This window comes from Nerophis lumbriciformis, linkage group LG11, assembly GCF_033978685.3.
Source record: "Nerophis lumbriciformis linkage group LG11, RoL_Nlum_v2.1, whole genome shotgun sequence".
Lineage (NCBI taxonomy): Eukaryota > Metazoa > Chordata > Actinopteri > Syngnathiformes > Syngnathidae > Nerophis > Nerophis lumbriciformis.
In genome coordinates, this window is record NC_084558.2 from 12,500,099 (window position 1) to 12,522,651 (window position 22,553).

The 22,553-nt window shown below is 39.1% G+C and overlaps 1 protein-coding gene and 2 non-coding genes across 5 annotated transcripts; 2 read left to right on the forward strand and 1 right to left on the reverse strand.

Annotated features, from left to right (window-relative positions):
• Positions 1-134: 134 nt before the first annotated feature.
• chadlb (chondroadherin-like b) lies at positions 135-21,038 on the reverse strand. 3 transcript variants are annotated; one of them, XM_061967349.1, is made up of 11 exons: positions 20,983-21,038; positions 15,123-15,299; positions 11,729-11,923; positions 7,958-8,113; positions 7,750-7,895; positions 7,392-7,673; positions 7,093-7,312; positions 5,508-5,781; positions 2,661-3,073; positions 2,423-2,583; positions 135-428 (listed from the first exon to the last, which is right to left on the reverse strand). In XM_061967349.1, exons 2-11 carry the CDS (start codon positions 15,297-15,299, stop codon positions 137-139), a joined length of 2,316 nt encoding a protein of 771 aa, XP_061823333.1. In that variant the 5' UTR covers positions 20,983-21,038; the 3' UTR covers positions 135-136. The 3 variants fall into 3 exon arrangements, with proteins under 3 accessions (XP_061823333.1, XP_061823335.1, XP_061823334.1); XM_061967351.1 differs by lacking the exon at positions 20,983-21,038 and having other exon boundaries at positions 15,101-15,219; XM_061967350.1 differs by lacking the exon at positions 20,983-21,038 and having other exon boundaries at positions 15,074-15,202.
• Positions 15,404-15,485, forward strand: trnal-uag (transfer RNA leucine (anticodon UAG)). Its single transcript has one exon. It is a non-coding gene; the product is annotated as a tRNA-Leu (tRNA).
• trnal-uag (transfer RNA leucine (anticodon UAG)) lies at positions 16,215-16,296 on the forward strand. Its single transcript has one exon. It is a non-coding gene; the product is annotated as a tRNA-Leu (tRNA).
• Positions 21,039-22,553: the final 1,515 nt, after the last annotated feature.

Consider the following 22,553-nt stretch of genomic DNA (forward strand, 5'->3'; position numbering starts at 1 on the left):
TTTACTTTTTATTTTTGAAAAGCCAATGTCACACGATTATGTATTGACCATCACTTTTTAAAAACCTCCTCAGTGTGAATGTGCATCTAATGCTATGGGTTATTTCAAAATAAAAGTATAACAGCACACTGCAGGTTCACACCAGGCTGCGTCTCTTGGTTTTCTTTCCAGCTTTAAGTCTTGGGTTCTTGCCAAGGTTGGTTTTGGATTTGAGCATCTTGCCCCGCTTAAAGGTGCTGAGGGGTGTCGGCTTAGGTTTGGTAAATTTGGGTGCCTTGGCTCGCTTTGGGGCGATGCTGGGAGGAGAAGGGAGAACGTCACCTCCTGGACATGCCTTGAAAACGTGGACGTCTTGGACTCTGCGGCCCGTTAGCTCAGGTGGGTTGGCACAGGTGGCTCGTACCTTCAGGTTTACTTTTTCAATCCAGCTACAACAAAAGAAATACAATGACAATTTAGCATAGACCAGTGCTTCTCAAACTGGTACGCCACAAAATCAGTAGATTAAAGTACAGTGTTTTGTTTTCCTATATACGAACACAGTGTTACTGTTCAAACTGTGTGTAATGTTACAGTGGCAAAAAATATTAAATATACTTGCTAATTAATACCTCTGCCTTGTTTTTAATGAATACTTAGCCCTACTACGCCACTGTATTTTAATGTAAGTTGTTATGGTGGAACTTGGAGAGCCAAGTGTTTTCTTAGGTGGTACTTGGTGAAAAAAGTTTGAGAACCACTGGTATAGACAATTATGTTCTTGATGGACTATGGAAACATTTTATAATTTTGTTATATTTTATCTTGTCTCCCTTAGGAGAAATTTGGTTTAGACTGATGGGTCTGCGACATTTACATTTAACTATAAAACAAACACAGAAATATATTATTGTTTTTAGTATATTAATAAAAATAAAATACAATCATTTGAAATTGCAAAAAAAAACAACCTAAAAATAATATAAACTTTATAATAGATAGGTCTGAAGTGGTTAAAAACATTGCAAGTGTTGAAATTAAAACAATAAAATATTAATGCTGACTCATGACATCCTGTTAGAGCTTAAGAGTATGTGTGTCCATCTTAATGTTGCACGAGGGTTAAACAAACACACGCAATGTAACAAATAGCTGACTTGTTTACAGTACATTCTATTTTGCCTAGTACTTAATCAAAAATGTATTTCCACACAACGGATTGAATTCCTAACGATCATGTAATTATGCAATGATTTAGCCCATGTCTTGTTAGAACAATTCATCCTGGACAAAACATTTTTTCCTTTAACCTCTTATGACAGAATCAATCTAGTCATGGCCACTACATGATTCATTTACCTTTACTGTCCCTAAATTATTGACTGAATGCTCCAATTAACTCCTATCTTCAGCGGGTACGTTGTCTACAGAAGCAAAATAAAACCAGCAGGGTCTCTGTTGACAAAAAGACGTTGGTAACAAGGTTTGTACAAAACCCAAAACCAGTGAAGTTTGCACGTTGTGTAATTCGTAAATAAAAACAGAATACAATGATTTGAAAATCCTTTTCAAATTATATTCAATTGAATAGACTGTAAGACCAGATATTTAATGTTCGAACTGAGAAACGTTTCCACTTTGCATCAGTCCATCTTAGATGAGCTCGGGCCAAGCGAAGCCGGTGACGTTCTGGGTGTTGTTGATAAATGGCTTTCGCTTTGCAAAGTAGAGTTTTAACTTGCACTTAGAGATGTAGCGACGAACTGTAGTTACTGACAGGGGTTTTCTGAAGTGTTCCTGAGCCCATGTGGTGATATCCTTTACACACTGATGTCGCTTTTTGATGCAGTACCGCCTGAGGGATCGAATGTCCGTAATATCATCTCTTACGTGCAGTGATTTCTTCAGATTCTCTGAACCTTTTGATGATATTACGGACCGTAGATGGTGAAATCCCTAAATTCCTTGCAATTGCTCGTTGAGAAATGTTGTTCTTACACTGTTGGACAATTTGCTCACGCATTTGTTCACAAAGTGGTGACCCTCGCCCCATCCTTGTTTGTGAATGACTCAGCATTTCATGGAAGCTGCTTTTATACCCAATCATGGTACCCACCTGTTCCCAATTAGCCTGTTCACCTGTGGGATGTTCCAAATCAGTGTTTGATGAGCATTTCTCAACTTTCTCAGTAATTTTTGCCACTTGTACCAGCTTTTTTGAAACATGTTGCAGGCATCAAATTCCAAATGAGCTAATATTTGCAAAAAATAACAAAGTTTTCCAGTTCTAACGTTAAGAATCTTGTCTATTTAATTGAATATAGGTTGAAAAGGATTTGCAAATCAATGTATTCTGTTTTTATTCAATGTACTATCTTCACTGGTTTTGGGTTTTGCAGTTTGCATGTGTGTGTGTGTGTGTGTGTGAGAAGTAAAGACGTACAGACGCAGTGGCAGCAGAGGGCAGTCACACATCAGAGGATTGTCCGCCAGGTTGATGACTTCCAAAGAAGTGATCGGGTGGAGGTCAGGTACCTGCTCTAGCTGGTTGCCCTCCAGGAAGAGACTCCTCAAAGCCAAGCCTGCCAGGGAGCTCTGTGACATCTTGATAGTGAGGGACAACACCATGAAACCACCAGGAGGTTTAAGTTCTACGTTAAAAGTAAAGTACCTCCACTCACCTTCTCCAGCCCCATATTATCCAAATAAAGCTCCCTCAGCGAGCTCGCCAAAGGCTGGAAAGCGTTTGGTCCCACCCATCGAATGGCGTTTCTTGACAGCCTCAGGTCCTTCAGGTTCCTGGCGTTGCTCAGGGCTTCAGTAGGCACCTCTTTCAGCTTGTTCCCTGCCAGGTGGAGCGTGTCCAGATGGCTGGCCTGCTCCAGAGCCTTAGGAGACACGTGGTCGATTGCGTTTCCGTTAAGATAGAGAGACCTGAGGCCCTCCGCGCCGCTCAGGATGTTTGCCTCTAGCTTGGCAATGGAGTTATTCTCCAAATGGAGCGTGAGAAGCCCCGGGAGCAGTTTGAAGGCCCCTTTAGGGAAGATGCTGAAGCTATTCTTCTCCAAGTGCAGGTAAGTCAGCTGAGGGAGGCCTGCAAATTCCAACCAATGATATAGAGTAAAAAAAAGTAGGGAAGCGCGATATGGCCTAAAATCTATATCACAATATATATTGCAGCCTCCTACCATAACGATGTACCGGTACATCACTATATATATATATATATATATATATATATATATTATTTGCCATACAAACGATAATATAACCATTTCAAAACAGGTTACAGAGGCTCCTAATTTAACTGCTCAAGTATGCGGTAACATATTACGTCATTTCCGATTGTATTCTTTTCTCAAAATTATTATTAATGTACTTGCTAATGCACTGTTAATATCTGGTTACTTTCTGCTGTAACATGTTCTATCTACACTTCTGTTAAAATCGGTGGTGTGCCGTCAGGGCCAGCAAGGCCTTCTCTGCTGGCCTAACATAACCAGAAATCATGATCATAATTAAAGATAAAAGTAATTTTTAATTTACTTTCCCTAAAAATCTAAAAGTATTAATATTCTCTTCATGTCATATTATGCTCTTTTCAATGCTGTTGTTTTCAGGTTAGTGTTTGTATCCAATCAGAAGTTAGCTAGCTTATGTTGCCATGCTGCACGAAATCTGCCCGGGGCCTTCAGAATCAACAATGCGTGCGTCTGTGCACTGTAAGTGAACGGGCACATACAGTTGATAGACAATTGCAATAGCCAATCAGATCACGAGTTGTTGTCAATAAGGCCTTCTAGCTGGCCCTGACATTTACGCGTCCTGTGATTGGATACTCACTTAGGAGTCCCAAGTGAGTATCCAATCACGCCGCAGCCATACGAGCCATAGAAAGCCATAGAAAGCCACATGAAACTCACCAGTACAATAACCACAGAGATAAAGTGTTTGTCTTACACTTAGTAATCCGCTGTGGACAGACGACGCTAAGCAATGCAGGTTTAGGTCGCGCTCCCGCGAAGGAAATATATTTTTGGCAGGCAATCACATTTTGGCACAACACCGGCGATGAAATGGTTTGCCCGCCACTTTCACACTTTCACACAAATCAAACGACTACGACGGTACCACTGGCTTATAAGCGTCGAAATAGGTGCTAAAATTGTGAGTTCAAATATTTTATTTCTTTATTTTCTCATGTTTCATTTGTTTTATACAATTCTTTTAATTTTGACAGTACCATGTAAGATATGTTTTAACTGCTGAAGCGGGTAGATTGAATGTGAAATGCGCCCAAAAATAGACCCTTTTGTACACTGTTGAGGGATTTCAATGCAGAGTAGTGTGCAAGTGTGTTTCTGTATAGTATATACAGCCGTGTCCATGTGGTGACATCAATTACGGTATTTTGAGAGGTGAAGTCGGAATAAGTAGGACATCACTGAAGGCCTTGGTGAGAAACGTACGGCCCGCCACTGGTTAAAATGTAATAAGCACTTATTCTTCTGTTGTTTGGATACTTTACATTAGTTTTGGGCGATACTACAAATTTGGGTATCGATCTAATACCAAGTAGTAACAGGGCCAGTATTGGTCATACCAATACTGATACTTCAAATTGTTAAGATTACTTAATGATTTAATTTTTGATCACAATTATTATCAGACAAAAACACAGGCTTGTGGTGTAAGAATATCAGTTATATATTTAAATCAATTATTTTATCACATAGCAAATTTACAATAAAGTCAATATTGCAAAATAACTAAAAAAAAGCAGAAACTACTGGCTCTTATTTGCTCAGTATGTAACCAATAACAAATAGGACAAAACACGATTTAGTTGTAATCCATCCATCCATTTTCTACTGCTTGTCCCTTTCGGGGTCGCGGGGGCTGCTGGAGCCTATCTCAGCTGCATTCGGGCGGAAGGCGGGGTACACCTTGGACAAGTCGCCACCTCATCGCAGGGCCAACACAGACAGACAGACAACATTTACACTCACATTCACACACTAGGGACCATTTAGTGTTGCCAATCAACCTCGATTTAGTAGTAATAAAAATGATCAATCTAATCACTGTTGTATCAACCAAATACTGATACTATACTTCCTTACAATTGATATTTATTTAGATCCGCCCACCTCTGTTTACATCCAAGAGCTATACCTTAGCAGTTAGCTATGCATCTTTGGTATTCTGGTATTCTCTTATTGGTGTGTAGTGTAGTATGTTTTCGTTATTATTCCTTGTCCTCTGGTCCTGCAGTGATACTTGTAAGAAACGTTTATTCGCTGCATTGGAAGCAGGGATTAGTGATTTAGAAGCGGCTTCGCACTGTGGAGGGACATTGCCCTTGAAGAATGCTACATTGCATTAAGGACGCCTTTGTGCGCTTGTCGTTGTCAAATTTGCGGGACACAACTAGAATGTGTCATCAACATGCATTATCACAATAGTGGTAAAAGCTGATATCATATATCGTTTACAACCCCAAAGTCAAGCCATAAAATGTGTTTTACCTTTAAAGGCTTCAGGGTTTAGGGATGAGATGTTATTCTCAGAGAGGTACAAGTAGATGAGGCCCTTCATGCCGCTGAAAGCGCCATTCTCAACATCCACGACCTTGCAGCGCTGCAGGTGCAAGGACACCACCTGGGCCACGCCAGGGAAGCTGTTACTAGGGATGTAGTGGAAGTTGTTGCCACGCAGGTCAAGGAGCCGCGTGTTGGCAGAGAAACCGCGGGGAACTTTGGTGTGGGCGCGGTTCTCACAGGACGAGTGATGGTTCTCCGCCTGAAGACATGCCGGACATAAGAAAGGGTTGCAGACCACAACGATGTACCTCATACAGCATCTTCCTGTTGTTTGCAAATTGTAAATGTAGCAAAAAAGTATTTTGTTTTTTTTCCCACAATAATGTCAACTCTGATGAAACTGTCTTTGACTCCATAATAACACACTAACACGCACCAATTTTCACCCATGTTGAGAGTGGGACGAATAAAATTGTGACTGTGGACAGTTGACACAGGCAGATCCAGCCAAATATCGATATCATTGACACCAAGTGGTTAAAAAGAATTGACCTGTGATATAATCCCCTTGTACAAATGTAAAGTTAAAAGAAAAATCATTCAATAATTTTGAAAAGTGTCAAAGTAAAAAGTATTCATATCAATATTGACAATATTGATCCTGTGTTTACTTGTTTGGTATCAATATAATAGTATCACCAGGGGTGGTGTCGAAGTGAAGTACTATTCACTTCTGAATTGATACGGTACCAATTCCTGGTACTGTATATTAAATCGATACTTGTTCTTAACAGTACCAAATTTCTGTAATTTTTGTGTGTGTTCAAATGAATTAATAAATGTTTATTATTTGGAGAAAAAAAAAGAAATAAAAAAAAAAAAGATATTTACAATGAGCTGTCCAGTTGTTACCTTGTTTTTTAACACATCTGTATCTTATTTGCATGTACTATACTGTATCATATAGTAGACTTTGCATGTAGTTGCAATTCCAAGACGTTAGATTGCAGTAGTGTATAAGATACTGCGTGTTGCCTTAGCCAGTAAGTAGTCTTTGCTATTAAGTTGAATGTGCCAGTCTTGTCTTTTGTTGAGTCCTAGAAAGTGTTTATACTGTAAGTATTATATTTATCACACACTATATGTTTGGTTTCAATGTGCATCTTAGTTGTAGATTTGTTTACCAAATTTGGAGGTGTTTTAAACGCCACTTAAATTGGCTAATGCTAATCAGTAGATTGTCTATGGCAAATCCAAAGTCAATTAGCATCGAGCTAGTGCATTTTGAAAAGTGGAGCCTTACTGTACTTTCGAGCATCTTCTTCTTGCTTTGTTGGGATTGAAAATTGTAACATTACCAAGAGGCAGTGCTGCTGAGTGCTTGACTCCTTGTTTCCTGACCAAGTGCTTGAGTGAGCAAAGTGCCGACCGGACGAGATGTCACGTACAACAAAGTTATCGAAATATGCCACCGTTTGATTTTCCGTGAATCAGTACCCAGTGGTACCAACGCAGTTTGGTCGGGATATGGCATATTTATGTCATTATGTTTAAAAAGCACATTACTCACGTCACAGACGCAGTTAGCAGGACACTTGACCTTTTTCTCCGGCTCCTCTGTAGGCGGTGGTGCCCGTCTATTTGCCTCCTCAAACTCCACCTTCAGCATGGCCTCCTGGCTCTGACAGCGCATCTCCTGTGGGTAGACAGCCTCCAGGTTCTCTCCAGAGAGATGTGAGGGTCCTGCACATGTGCCAATCAACTTCACCTTCCGGCTGATAGCCCATTCCCTAAAGAAAAAGTGCAAAAAAGGGTCAGTGCAGGGGTATGCAGAACGGAGGAAAATCATTGATGGAGGTAGGCAGGAACCTGAGCGGCCGCATGTAGCAGTTGCAGTAGACGGGGTTCCCAGCCAGGTGGATCCGTGCCAGTTTAGGGGTGCCCTCGGTGAAGGGTTGGATGACACGTAGCTGGTTGTGGCTGAGGTCCAAGTGGGTCAGGCTGGGAGACTTGGATACAGCTGTGTTGGCCAGGTCCTGCAGGGACATGTGGTCCAGGAAAAGGTGGGTTAGCTTGACCATGGACACTGACTCCTCACCCAGGTAAGTCATGGGGTTGTAACCCAGATCCACACGGGTCACTTGAGGTAATCTGGGTCAAAAGAGGGCATAATCCAAGCGTTTGATTCAAGTTGGCGCACTGGATTTGAACCTTACTGTTCACCAACCTGGTCATTGTCTCCGTGGGGAAAAACTGCAGTTCATTGTGGTCCAGACTGAGACGGTTGAGTGTGAAAAGACCCGCAAAGGCCTCCGTGTCCAGATAGTTCAGAGAGTTGTGACTTAGACGAAGCCACTTGATGTTCTGCAGACCCTGTCAGGAGAGGAGAGATGTTACGTGACGGCCAAGCAGGAAGTGCTCGCAGGTGTGCGTACCTGGAAGGCCATGTTGGGGATGTAGACCAGCTGGTTGTGTGAAAGCGAGAGCAGGTTGAGGAAGCCGAGCTGAGAGAAAGCTCCGGGCTGGATCTCCTCCACGCGGTTCCGGTCGATCATGAGCTGCTTCAGCGAGGACAGACCATCAAAGGACTCCTGCATTCCCCCAGACGAAGAGAGTTTTATTACAGTACAAAAATATGTATTTTAACGCCGATTTTTACAGAAAACTGACATTTTGGAACACTTGAGCAGGGTTTCAGAAAACTGGCATCTCCTCACCAAGTACAGTACAGTCGTACCATGGCTTTTTTTACGCACTACGTATGATTCGATTTTCGGCTAGAATTAATGCCAAATTTTTCGTATGATATCTTCATTATAAACGGCCAAGCGTTGCGTGTAACCAATCTGTCTGTTTGATGAAGAATCCTGAGAATCGGGATGAAAATGTGCATACAAGAATGGATTTGAATTAATTTTTAGAAATGTTACAGTAAAGTGGTAGTACGGAATAAGAGGCCCAGATTCCAAGTTTTTCAGGATACGAGCTGATTTCGGCTAATGATTATGAGCATCCCTACCGTTAGTTGGTGTAGCAAATGTCCAGTGATGGTCAAGCTACTTGGAAAATTTTGTAATTCAAGCTACAAGTTACACTCGATTAAATGTAGCTCAGCTACAGGGGAAGCTATCCCTGGAGAATTGTAGCAAGCTACACGGCAAGAGTAGCTTGCTACATCATAGCTACATTTAACGGCATTTCTCTTTATGGGCCCACATGTATAATATCAATGTAACTGAGAGTGTACAAATGAACCCAATAAGTGTCCATTACTATTAACTAGCTGTCATTTAGCTGGGAAAACCCTACAACTACCTTCTAGGGGTCCCTGCACCCCACTGAATGTATTTATTTAGTTTGCCTTTTCTTTGGCCCACCCCTATGATGTTATTTATTTTCTCTACCAAACAGCATCTATCAATATCTTGACAAAAAACAATGACCTGTGTGTTGTTTGGGAACAGTTGGTAATGGTTATGTGCAGTAAAACTTTTCATGAACTCAACTCACCTTAATGTGTGTTCTTAAATTTGTGTTGGACGTTTTAGATGAAGAGAGTAGTTATGATTTTGGTTTACAGAGTAAACAACTAAAATTTAAGGTTTTAGGCATTGTTTTTTCTAAACACATACATTTGTCGAAATATGGCTATGAACATTATTGTGGGTTTCCTGGATGTCGTCTAATCTGCGGGAGAGAATCTCTCTGCCATTTTCAAGTATTGTTCTTTGATTTTTGAGTCGTCAGCTTGAAGCGTCCCTCTGTCTCTGACTCCCTTGTCGTCATGTGACATGAGTGCGTGACTGTTATGATTTTGTTTCCTGGTTTTGATGACCCGCCTTATCTTGCCTCTGATTGGCCAGTCCGTAATGTTTTGCCCTAACCTTAACCAATTGTGACTCATCATACGAACACCAACCAATCATCATGGATTTTCTCCCTATGTATGATGTTCTCATTCATCCAGGTCATTGTATTTTCTCCATATTTTTTTGTCCTGGATTCGCAGTCCATTTTTTCTTTTAGTAGCTTTTAGCTTTGATGTAAGCTACCTAGCTACATGGGTCTAAAAGTAGCTAAGCTACAGGAAGAGCTACTCGTTAAAAAAGTAGCTAAGCTACCGCCAAGCTACTAGAAAATGTAGTTAGGTTAAGTTACTTGCTGTATTAGCTTACAGCTAGAGATCAACAAAAGTTAGTTTTTCCAAACATCAAAACCAAGAAAGTGCTGAAAAGAAGTGGATTATATTCACTGAGTTATTGGTAAATTTATTTGAAACATGTATACATTTACAATATGGTACATTATATTTTCAGTTTCTCTTTACGCGTCCAAAAAAGAATAGGAAGAAGCAGAGCTTATTTAATTCTACCCATTTTACTTGCTGTTCTCAATTTGTAACATCATTTAAATCATAAATAATAAAAGGTAAAGTTCTCAATAAAAAGGTAAATAAATTGTAATTCTCATAATGAGATGAATAAGATGATCTAATTTTTCAATAATTACAAATTTTAAACAGGATTCTTCTACCTTTTACTTTGAACAGTTTCTTAAACTTGATCATATTAGTACATTGTTTGACTTCTTTACTTAATCCATTCCATAATTTCATTCCACATACTGATATGCTAAAGGTGTTATATGTTGTACGTTCATACAAATGTGTTGAATTATATTTTTCTTTAAGGTTATATTTATCTTCTTTTGTTGGGAAGAATTGTTGAACATTTTTGGGTAGCAGGTTTTAGTTTGCTTTGTACATAAATTTAGCTATTTGCAAATTCAAAAATTGTTACACGGTTAGTGGCTTTTGTAGTTATTTCCCTCAGATATAGGAACACTAGCGAGTAGTAGATAATGGAGTGTTTTTTGGTACACAAAATATTTAGCTTTATTTATTATTGCCGTATTTCTTGCCACCTTATGTTGTATTTTTTTATAATAGTTAAAGAAATGATCAGAAACAAGAGCAAACCTGCATCAACTTGGCGAAGCATTAGTAGAATTGCTTGTTTGCACCCTACTGAAGCAGAATCAGTCTAAGGCCATCCAAGAATGTTAAATATGTAATATACAAACGGAGGACTTTTGTCAATAAAAATCAATATTATTAAAATCAATGTTGTTTTTTTTACAATATTTCTTATCTAAACGTTTGTTTTTATTTTTTTTAAATGTTACATGTTAAAATTGTGATGTTTTGGGGGGTCTAGACGCCGATTGAATCAGTTCAATTCATTTCAATGGGCGACGCTGTTCCACAATACGAGATTTTCGAGGTATAAGCTGTGTCACAGAACCAAATAAACAGGTACCCCGAGGTACTACTGTACTTCATCAAACTTCTAGGCCACCATGTTGTTTAATTCTTACGGAACCAAGGCTCATATTTTACATGATAAAATTAATGTGGTATGAATGGCAACAAGTGGGTACACAAGTTGAGTATTCACAACTCCTGCTATGTAATGGAAGAACATTTAATTGTCTCGCTGCTGTAGATAGATATCAAAAATACATTATTGGTAGTAAAATAAATAATCCATCCGTCTATCCATTTTCCACCGATTGTCCCTCTCAGGCTCTGCAATTCGACTCCCTCAAATGGCATTGGCGAGGCCGTAAACATTACAGCGAGGAAAGCACAGTCATAGCGGCTCTGAATTCCTCCCTCCTTCAACAACAACTGGGGAGTTTAACTCTATTCGACGTGCCTGCACAGTGACTCCAGGCCTATAAACATAACACATACACACCATGGATTCCCGCACACAGATATGCACACATACCCCGACCCCCGTGCGACGAATGGCTGGAGTAGCACCAGAAGGGTCAACCCTCTCCTCTTGTTGCAAGTCCTGTGGTTTCTGTGTTGCAACATGTGTAAATAATTTCGAGTTTTTTTTCCTGGCCCCAGACTGAGCCCCGTGGCCCCCATAGAGCCTAGTCTGGTATTGACTTTTTAATTTTTTTTTACTCCTATTCCTTCCCCGCGCCCACCTTTTCCCAACTTATACAGGGCGCCGCCATACTGCCGACCCATCAGCGTTCCTGTTCTGTCACCCTGTACAATGTATGTCTGCTCTTAAAACGGGTCTATCCGTAGTGCTATCCTATCCTGGACAGTTCTGTATGCTAGTCTAATACTGCTTATGGTGTCTGTCATTCTATGTCAGTCTGACAGGTGATTTGTGTGAGACCACCTGGTAGAGAATGTCAACGTCGTTGTTTGCGAGGTTGAGAAAAACCAGGCGGCCGAGACCTCGAAAGGCGCCTTCCTTCACCCTGCGGATGTTACAGCGCTGCAGCGACAGGTGAGTCAGGTAAGGTGTGTGTCTGAAAGCTCCAGTGGGGAGTTCCTGGATGTCGTTCCCATGAAGATCTAATTTGACTGTGATCTGCAAAGGGAAAAAACAAGTTGAGCTACAAGAGAACTTACAAGTACAATTGCGGAAGTACTGTAGTATCTCACTAAAGCGAGTACAGTAGTCCCACGCTTAAAGTATTTGAAATGGTAACTTATAAAGAAAGGGCTTTGATGGCGATATCGGCCGGGGAAAAGGAGTGATGTAGATATAAATCCAGCAGAGGGTGCTGTCTCACACGTCAACTCACGCAACATTTTTAAGCAGGAAGATGCTTTGACAAAACCTGGTGTTTTGCAAGTACAAATACTGTGTACTGAATACCTGTAATTATTTCTTAATGCGTGAAAACACAGAGACTTTGAAAAGGTGTGTTATTGTTTGTGCTATGGCGCCATCTTTTGGACGACTTTGCTCACTGCAGGTGCTGCAGGGTGAACGTCTACAGTATTTCTTTGTTTAGTGCTTTCCTGTGCCGTTTCGTCTTTTAGTTGTCCATAGCATTTATAATCGTATGATTTATTCATTCATCACTCTAAGTAACGTGTGTAAGTTTTACAATATAACTAAAACTATTCATATTTATTAAACCGTCCCATATGTGATGCTTGTAGGAGTGTTTTCATGCATATTTGTACGTGCTCTCGTAAAGTAATGAAGATAGCCTCGTTAGCATTAGCTAATATGCTAACACGTTGTCTGTGTAATGGCAATGTTTTTTTTTTTATTGTTTCAGTTTCACAAATTCCTCAGTAAATTAAACAAATGTCACCATATTGTAGAGTTATTGAGTCTGTTAAACTGATTGGAGAGCTAGCTTCCGCAGCTAGTGGGTCCATGACAATGACTTCTGTTTTGTTTGACCAGCGGTTTTACTGCCATGTGACATGCACCGTTTGGAAATAATTAAGGTACAGTATGTAAATAAACATTTACAAAATCTTTCTGTGTAAATAACTAATTTGACCATGTATATATCTGCAGATTATGGTCCGATACGGCTAATATATTGAAAAAAACATTTCTTCTAAAATTTAGTGGGTACGGCTTATACGCTGGTGCACTCTATAGTCTGGAAAATACTTTTTTTTAAATTCATTTATTTCATCACCCAATAACTGAATTAATCATGTCTTTTTCAATCAGTTAAAAAAAAAAACTGGTAAAATCTGATTACACCCGTCCCTCGTTTATTGCTGTTAATTGGTTCCAGATAAGTGAATTTCCGCAAAGTAGGGATTCTTATTTCTAAATCGAACACCCTGAGCATAAAAAAAACTGTGTTATTGCTTGGATTTTACTGACGTCACATCCGGCTCACGCACCGGCCATTAAATATGCGTGGTGGCCAAGCTAGCTCTGTTCTCAATGGGTACTATAAATGTCGTTTTGCCTTTCTCAAAGGAAAAATGCCCTACGCTTGTGTTGTTTTTGGCTGTACGACTTGTTTAAATCGCGTAAAGAATAAAAAAAGAGTTCCTCGAGAGGCAAATTTTTACTAAACGACGAGAAAAGCAGCACAAACTCCAGTCCAAGGGAACAGAGTCAAAGAATGCATGAGTTTGCAGTGATCGTGATTACTTCATTAAAGGTTTGTTTGATATACTTTTAACGTTCATTATTTCCCATTTAAGTATTATCTTGATATTATTTGTATTTCATAAACACAATGCAACTGAGATAGGCTCCAGCACCCCCTGCGACTTCGAGAGGGCCAAGCGGTAGAAAATGGATGGATGGATGTTTTCTACGAATGTTTTGAAAAGCCCCAACTCGGCGAGTTGAAATAAAGGTAGGCAAATGTGAGCAAAACCTAAAAGAGTTAAGTTTTTACCAAAGGCAGCAATCATAAATGAAGCTTTCAGCACATACACAATGTTGACATCTACAGTTATATTTTGATAAAAACAGGGGAAAACACGCTATTTGTAAACAGCGCGTGCAACAGCAATAAACATCAGTAGATGCAAAGTTAAATCATTAAAATGTAGCTTTACCCGAGCAAAAACGATGCAAATTACCCGGGAGAGTCTTGATAGCAATTTCCTTGACCTAGCCACACACAAAGAAGTTATAGACCTCCATGCTTTTCCAAGTTTTCATCTGTTTTGTGGTGTAAAATCATGTCTGGAGCACACAATAGTTCGATATGTTTGGGAACTCCACCGATGTATAATCCTTGATATCACTTGACAAATCTTTTTTTGATAAAGTATAGGGATCTATTCCATTGCATAGTTATGATTTTTTGCTCATATCTGCTTTTTGCAGGAAGATTTAAGCCTCTTTTGTACTCAGATAGTTCGCATGCTGCTTGCTGTAACAGCCATCTTGGCTTGGTTGACCACCACTGGTTTTCACTTCCGAGAAGAAATATATGACCTTCTAAACATGTTTTTTTCATAATTAGAGCCTTGGAGACATGAACTAACACCCCTATTGTCACCTTATCACTCTTTACCTAATATAGTAAATATGACATACTATACAGTAGTATAGACTTAAACACAACCACTAACCTGTGAAAATATTGCAACTAGTTTGATGTTATAGATGATCTGCTGTGCAATACAGTACAATACCTTAGATCTGTTATTTCAAGTTAATTTAGCCATGTTAATGCTTGAAAATGTGTTATTTAAGTGGAAAATGTGTAAAATATCCTTAAATATTCATGTATTTGACTAACAGGCCATGAAATGATATTTCAATAGAGAAATGTTTAGAAAAACGGCAATAGAGTGAAGCGTAGAGACGAGAGACAACTCAAGCATTTATTTTGGTATTAATCAACCTGACTGCAGTCAAATAAATAATGAATCTTTGTGACCAGCACATCTATTTTTGTGTTATTTGACGAGATTTAGGCTTGGTGAACTGAGTACATTAGATATAGTTATTGAATAAAAATTATATAAAAATGAATACTGTTGTAACGGGCCGCGGCTGAGCCCCTGAGTAAGAGAAAGGTTGGGTCCCAAAGTCAAAAAGGTTAGAGTAGTAATTGTGAAGCTGGCAACACAACATTTGGACAATGGTTGTTTTGAGTTGTTTTGAGAGGACAGCAACACTTCCCCCCAAGCTGTACACTGACTACTCTAAAGTATATACAAGTTCCATTTCTGTAGTATCACCGCTTGAGAAGATGGTTGCTGAAAAGTGAGGGGTGTACTGTACTCGCACCGGTGAGATAAAAGTGTGCCCCGTGACCGTGAGCTCATGAGAGTGAAACCTCGTCCACTGTCGAAGGAACTTGGGTCAGGTTCTTGTTGACGCACGTCACGGTGAGCTGGATCTGGTCGCACACGCACTGTTGCGGGCATTTTGCAGCGAGCGCTGCAGGGAGCAGGAGGAGTGGGAGGCCGAGCAGCGGGATCCAGAGGTTGTCAGGAGAGAGGCGGGAGTACATCTGAAAGGCAAAATAAAAGACTGTTTCTTGTTTTAATCCATAAGAGTTGTTGAACATCACAGGAATACACCTCAGTAACAAATGCTAACAAAGTGCTGTTGAATGGTAGTGTGGCCGAGTGGTCTAAGGCGCTGGATTTAGGCTCCAGTCTTTTCAATGGCGTGGGTTCAAATCCCACCGCTGCCAGGAGTTTTTGGGACAATGTGGCAGCAGGAAGTTGAGCCAGTCATTTGGTGTCCGACAAGTTTACAGATAAAATAGACGTGAAGTAAAGTTTGAAGATGTCATAAATGTTAATATAATATTAATATATCCACGAAACTTCAATAATAAGATTGTTTATATCTATTTAGCAATGTTTTAGACTACTGACACCTGCCCCCACACATAAAATTTGCGGAATGGTTCGTTCCGCCTGGATAGCAGCAAACCTAACTTTGAACACTTGACTCAACACAGACGTCATTAAGTCATCAAAGCTCACCTTTCAGCATTCACACACAGCACCAACATTTTGGAACAAGGATTACGTGATAGAAGAAAGGTAAAAATTTAATAAATCTATTTGTGGCAGTGTAGGAGAAAGTTATGTACAAGTTTCACGTCTGTATCTCGTTTCATATAAATGTGGTGCGTTCAAGGACCCTTGATTAAAGTTAAAAAACAGAGGCGTTTTTTACACAAAACCAAATTATTTAGGGGGTTTTGCCTAGATATGTTCTAGATCCCATCTTTAAAGGTTTAATTATATTTTTCAAAAAGCTGTTTTCAACCAAATCAATGCAATAATTAGTATTTTAGTGCATGTAACATCTGAAAGGCAAAATAAAAGACTGTCGTGTTTTCATCCATAAGTGTTGGTCAACATCACAGTAATACACCTCAGTAACACGTGCCAATCTACTGTTGTTAAACGGTAGCGTGGCCGAGTGGTCTAAGGCGCTGAATTTAGGCTACAGTCATTTCGATGGCGTGGGTTTGAATCCCACCGCTGCCAGCACCTTTTGAGACAGTGTGGCGACAGGAAGTTGAGAAAGTCATTGATAACCGACAAGTTTACCGATAACACAGACGTGAGGTAAATTTGAAGATGTCATGAATGTGGTAGCCGCGAAACTTCAATAATAAGGTTGTTTGTATCAATTTAGCAATGTTTTAGACTACTGACACCTGCCCCCAGGCATAAAAATTTCCATTCCGCCTGGATAGCAGCAAACCTAACTTTGAACACTTGACTTGACTCAACACAGACGTCATAAAGTCATCAAAGCTCACCTTTCAGCATTCACACACAGCACCAACATTTTGGAACAAGGATTACGTGATAGAAGAAAGGTAAACATTAAATACATCTATTTGTGGCAGTGTAGGAGAAAGTTATGTACAAGTTTCATATCTGCATCTTGTTGCATATAAATGTGGACCCTTGATTAAAGTTAAAAAACAGAGGCGTCACTAGGTTTTAAAGACAGGGGGAGGCTTAACTTCCAGGAGATTCAATAATAATAATGTAATCATAGCAATTATGATGCATTATTATGATTCTTATTATCCACAGATAATAATCCTTCATGAATCACCTAATCTCTACTTTACACTCGTAACGGAAAACTTTCTAATCATATTTAAGTGAATAATGACAGGTTATATAATTATTTAGATTCATAATATGGCCACTTTCTATTTAATTTGTTAGCAATTTTTCCATCCATTCATCCTTGTCCCTCTCAGGGTCGCTGGGGGGCTGGAGGAGGGCGGGGCACACCATGGACAAGAACAAAAAAAATTTAATTTTTTTTTTACACAAAACCAAATTATTTAGGGGGTTTTGCCTAGATATGTTCTAGATTCCATCTTTAAAGGTTAAATTATATTTTTCCAAAAGCTGTTTTCAACCAAATCAATGCAATAATTAGTATTTTAGTGCATGTAAACACACCATAAGTGTGTATAGGGCCAGCAAATTTGGCTTTAGGGTGGGATTAGGCTGACCTTTAGGAGTCTTGTGTAAGTGGGCCCAGAATTTGGTGCTCCGCCGAATGCCGCTTTTGATAAGATACTTTACCCACATTGTCCCTACATATGGATGCAGACCTATACAACCTGGTTACCATCCCCAGAACATCCTTCTGCTCCTCAAGAGGTTAGGTTGAATTCAGAGACAAACTTGACTGTACATTGTACATGTGATAAATAGTTTGTCTTGTAAAATTAGATCAAGGGGACATGTGATAGCCCTGGATGGACATTAGTTTAAAAATTGTTTACTGTATTTTACTCTTAAATGACAACAAACCTCACCCTCATTCTGCTAGTATCGGCGATGCTGTATGAAATAAAATAATAATAATGTACAGCATTTATCTTGGAGACTGTCAAACATACCATCAGCAGCATTTTCATATTTTCATGAATAAATGTCCACCGTTTGGATATTATTCTAATATTCTTGGCTGGTGTTAGACTCATTCTGCTTAGGTATGGCGCATATGCTCCAACTGATTCACCGAGTACACGCTCAATCATGTTTTTGATGATTTCTCATTTGGCCCGCAAGACGGCACGAGTTCAATAAACAATTTGAGCGGGAGCAGTGTATGCATATTATTTATAAATATCCAGTGGTGTGATTATTGCTATTTTGTTGTCACCTGGTGGCCAACAAAATTAACTCTGCTAATAATTGTATTAACATGTAAGCAAAGTACAGCAATTACTTATATGACCCATTCCAAACAACCTGCCTTAGTCACGGTGCAAAAACAATAAAATCATACAGTACAAAAATTCAACAAACGTGGTCACACATACGTAAGACAACCTGCTCATTGAACTTTGTGGATATTATAAAAAAAACGTCCAATCAACATAAACAAAATCAAAATGACACGCATTTAAATCCTTTACAAGGGATGATGGGGAAACATGCACAACACTCTCTCCACACTTATCAGTGTTTGGCACAGTTTAGCTGCTTGATATTTCTGATTGATTAAAAAACCTTGAGAAGGTTGTCACGGAAATAAACAAAGTAGGAGTTGAACTTTCACACACGCTTAATAACCAATTATAATAATTATTAATTGTATATTAATTTTATTATTATAATAATATCTACTCGTACATATACTTACTTAGCATGCAGTCCGTTTTCGGCACTTGGACACAATTTTTGAGCCAATGCGGCCCCCCCAATCAAAACGTTTTTGGACAGCCCTGCTTTAATTCAATGAATATCATCGACTTCTTCTTCTTAGCACTGTCCTTCACACTCACTTTATTGCTTCCCATAGTTGGAAAAACAAAGTTATGTCGATATCTATCCATAAGCTAATGCTAGCGAGTAAGACTTACGGGGTTCACTGTGACATTTGCTACGCCAACTAATGGTGGGGATGCTTTTAACTCAAATGTTTGCTTGCAACTTAAGGCATAACAATTAACCTAGAGACAAGCTCTTATCTCAAAACACTCTTAAGTGGAGGCACCACTGTAGAGTATAATCGGCTCATGATATTAAACAAGTGCCCCCTCATTTGATTATTATCATTGTTTGCCAAGCAGATATTTAGGTTCAGCTACTGTAGAATTTATTTTAAAAAGGGTTAAAATGACCCCAAAAATATAATAGTAAATAATATAATAAACAATATTCAGTTAGGAACAACTGCAGCTGCATGCAGTAAAAAAAATTCTGTTAAAAACAAAATATTTCCAGGCGTTCGCGGGCCACATAAAATGAAGTGGCCCCCGGGCCTTAAGTTTGACCTGTGATACAATATAGAGATTGAACAATGTTGGTCCCAGCATTGATCTCTGTGGTACGCCACCAGATATAATTGAGGCTGCAGACATGTGTTGGCCTAGCGTTGCACATTGCCTCCTATTAGTTAAGAAGCTTTGTACCCAGCTCCAGACCAGCTCCAGGTTGGATTGGTGCCATCTTGGCAGGATGGACCTGCACTAGTGTTCACTGGAATGCCTTAAAACCACATTCCCATGTGGGATCAACCGCCTTTATCCACCAGAGTGGACATGGAAAGCTCCACATTATTATTGCTACAGGCTTAAAAGCTCTGTACACTTACCAGCCACAATATTAACGCACGATCAAATGAGCTGTGTCGCACATCTTGACTTTACAGTAAAATCCCGTTATTTAGGGCGAAGAAACTAGAGACGGAGGAATTTAGAGTTAATGCGCATCCCCCCTGAGCTTAGAGCAGACCGCAGAGGAGCGCGCAGCCTCGCCTGTCGTGCACAAAGACGCCCACTGTCTCTCCCACTGTGCAGACGGTGTAGTGCTAAGATGTTCCACTGAAGGTGTGTTTGAGGAGGGGCTGGGGGGTTCAGTGTAAAACCCAATCAGATTTACCCTGCAGGAGTACGTAATCCTCAATATTTTGTAAAAAGTCTAAAAACTTTCAAAAGCTAATAAATAAAAAAGTATCAAGTATTAGTATCAATCTGCAAACCTTTTTTTTTTGTAGATTGTATTTTTAAGAATATGCCACAGGCCTTTAAAAAAATTAGCTGCGTGCCACAAATGAAGATGTGTGGATCAATACTGAAATATCGATACCGCCGATACCAAATCTTCATTCTCGATTCTTAAATGAAAATATCGATACTTAAGTTATTTTAGATAATGTATATTATTAACATATGAACACAGTGTAAATTAACTAAATTATTGAGATCTAATCTAAATAAAAAATTATTGGTGGGAAAAAAATATATATTATATAATATATGAGACTATACACCAGGGGTCCCATTGGGTTAAAAATTTTTTGGCCGGGGCTGTATATATATACATATATATATATATATATATATATATATATATTTACATATATACATATATTCCGTGCGCGATGATGTCACGTTATCGTTGGGAAATTGCATTTTTAGACAATATGATTTGCCTGAGCGGCTAGGAGACACCGAGAGTAACAAGCGGTAGAAAATGGATTAAAAAGGACATGTTTAAAAAAAAATTAAAAAAATAAAAACTTTTTTTTTTCATTTTTTACTTGGGACTTCCCGCGGGCCGGATATTGGACGCTGGCGGGCGGGCCGGATCCGGCCCACAGGCCGTAGTTTGGGGACCACTGCTATACATTTATCTCACATAGACAAAAAGGTCAAGTTTCCTAAATAATTCATAATCTAGGTGTCACTAAACTATACATAGCAATTGCAATAAAATGAGTCATTCGGTATCCTAAAACAGAATGTATGCTTTAATCGAAGGCTATCGAGGCACTATAATGATAACACAGTCAGTGTAGAATTACGCCATCATTTATCTCGGCCTGGGATTTTATATTGTTTAAAGAATGATTTCAACATTTGAAATACACTACATTTTAAATTTTACCAGACACATTGGGTATATTTGCACGAAGCATCGGTATCGGATCGGTATCGACGATACGAGCCTGAATTTTACTCGTATCGGAGGGGACATAAAATCAGTGGTACGTACACATCACTACTTTTGGACGCCCACGGTTTAAAAAGTTAAACATTTAGTTTTTGCTGACAAAAATCCTGGATTACTGCATGATTTGATTAATGCCTGAATGGTACCAAATTCAAAGAATTCTGTGTGACTCGCATTCCATATTTGATGTCGTGAGAATTACCGTAGGTTAAAAAGTGTTGAGAGTGGACTCACCTTGGTTCTATGCTTGCTTCTGTGAGTTATGGAGGCAGACTCTTCCCCCCTGACTGTCCCCCATCCAAAACAAACTGCCTTTATCCCTCACTATTATGAAACGCCCCCCCACACACACACGGTTGAGTTCCAAACCGTGTACTTCCACGCATAGCATGTTCCATATTTAGCAATGAAAAATACTTAAGATGTACCGTCAATACCCGGATGTCGCACACGTGCCTATAATCCCCCCCCCCAAAAAAACGAACACCAAAGTATCTTTCAAAACAGCAAAAATATGATCATAAAAATAAATGTTTCTAAATGTGGTCATAAAAAATAGTATTTGACAGACTATTAAAAAAATAGACAAATCTGTGTATATATATATATACCAATATATTATTTGGTGTAAAAATGGTTATAAAACGTTTTCAAAACAGGTTACAAAGCTCCTCCTGGCTGCAAGTAAGCACGGAGAGGCCTAAAAACATATTTTTGAAAACAATTTTTAAATAATTTATTTATTTTTTTTAAATACTAGTTCAAACTAAACACCCATTTTTAAAAAGAAAACATATATTTTTAATCGGTTCTTCAAATTTATAAATAAATAAGAATTGTGATTTCCAGTTGTCAGCATCACGACTGTAATTTGACAAAAATGTACAACAGAAAACACTCGAAAGAGAATGGAAAAAAGAATGTCCCATACTAAACTTTACTTTTTAAATTTGTCTTTTGATTGAAACTTTTCAGAATGTGGGAAGGTTTTATTCATCATTGCTAATTATAGAATTTAATTTCAGAATAAAATAAAAAAAAATATATATGTCTTTTTTGGCATTAGCCTTGATTTGTGAATATAGAATTTTCCTAGTTGACAAATATTTTACTGCATTCTCTATAAGTTTTCTATTAAAGCAAAAGGACCATTTCTGTGATATCAAAAAGTATAATATGAGTACTAAACGATAAATCCAACAGTTCAGTCTAGAATAATTGGGACATTTAAAAAAATAAATGGTTTATCGTCTCTTTTTAAAGATTACAAAAAGGAGCATTCTGGAGAAACGGGCTTCACGGTGGCAGAGGGGTTAGTGCATCTGCCTCACAATACAAAGGTCCTGAGTAGTCATGGGTTCAATCCCGGGCTCGGGATCTTTCTGTGTGGAGTTTGCATGTTCTCCCCGTGACTGCGTGGGTTCCCTCCGGGTACTCCGGCTTCCTCCCACTTCCAAAGACATGCACCCGGGGATAAGTTGATTGGCAACACTAAATTGGCCCTAGTGTGTGAATGTGAGTGTGAATGTTGTCTATCTGTGTTGGCCCTGCGATGAGGTGGCGACTTGTCCAGGGTGTACCCCGCCTTCCGCCCGATTGTAGCTGAGATAGGCTCCAGCGCCCCCCGCGACCCCAAAGGGAATAAGCGGTAGAAAATGGATGGATGACAAAAGGACCATTTCTGTGATATCAAAAAGTATAATATGAGTACTAAACGATAAATCCGACAGTTCAGTCTAGAATAATTGGGACATTTAAAAAAATAAATGGTTTATCGTCTCTTTTTAAAGATTACAAAAAGGAGC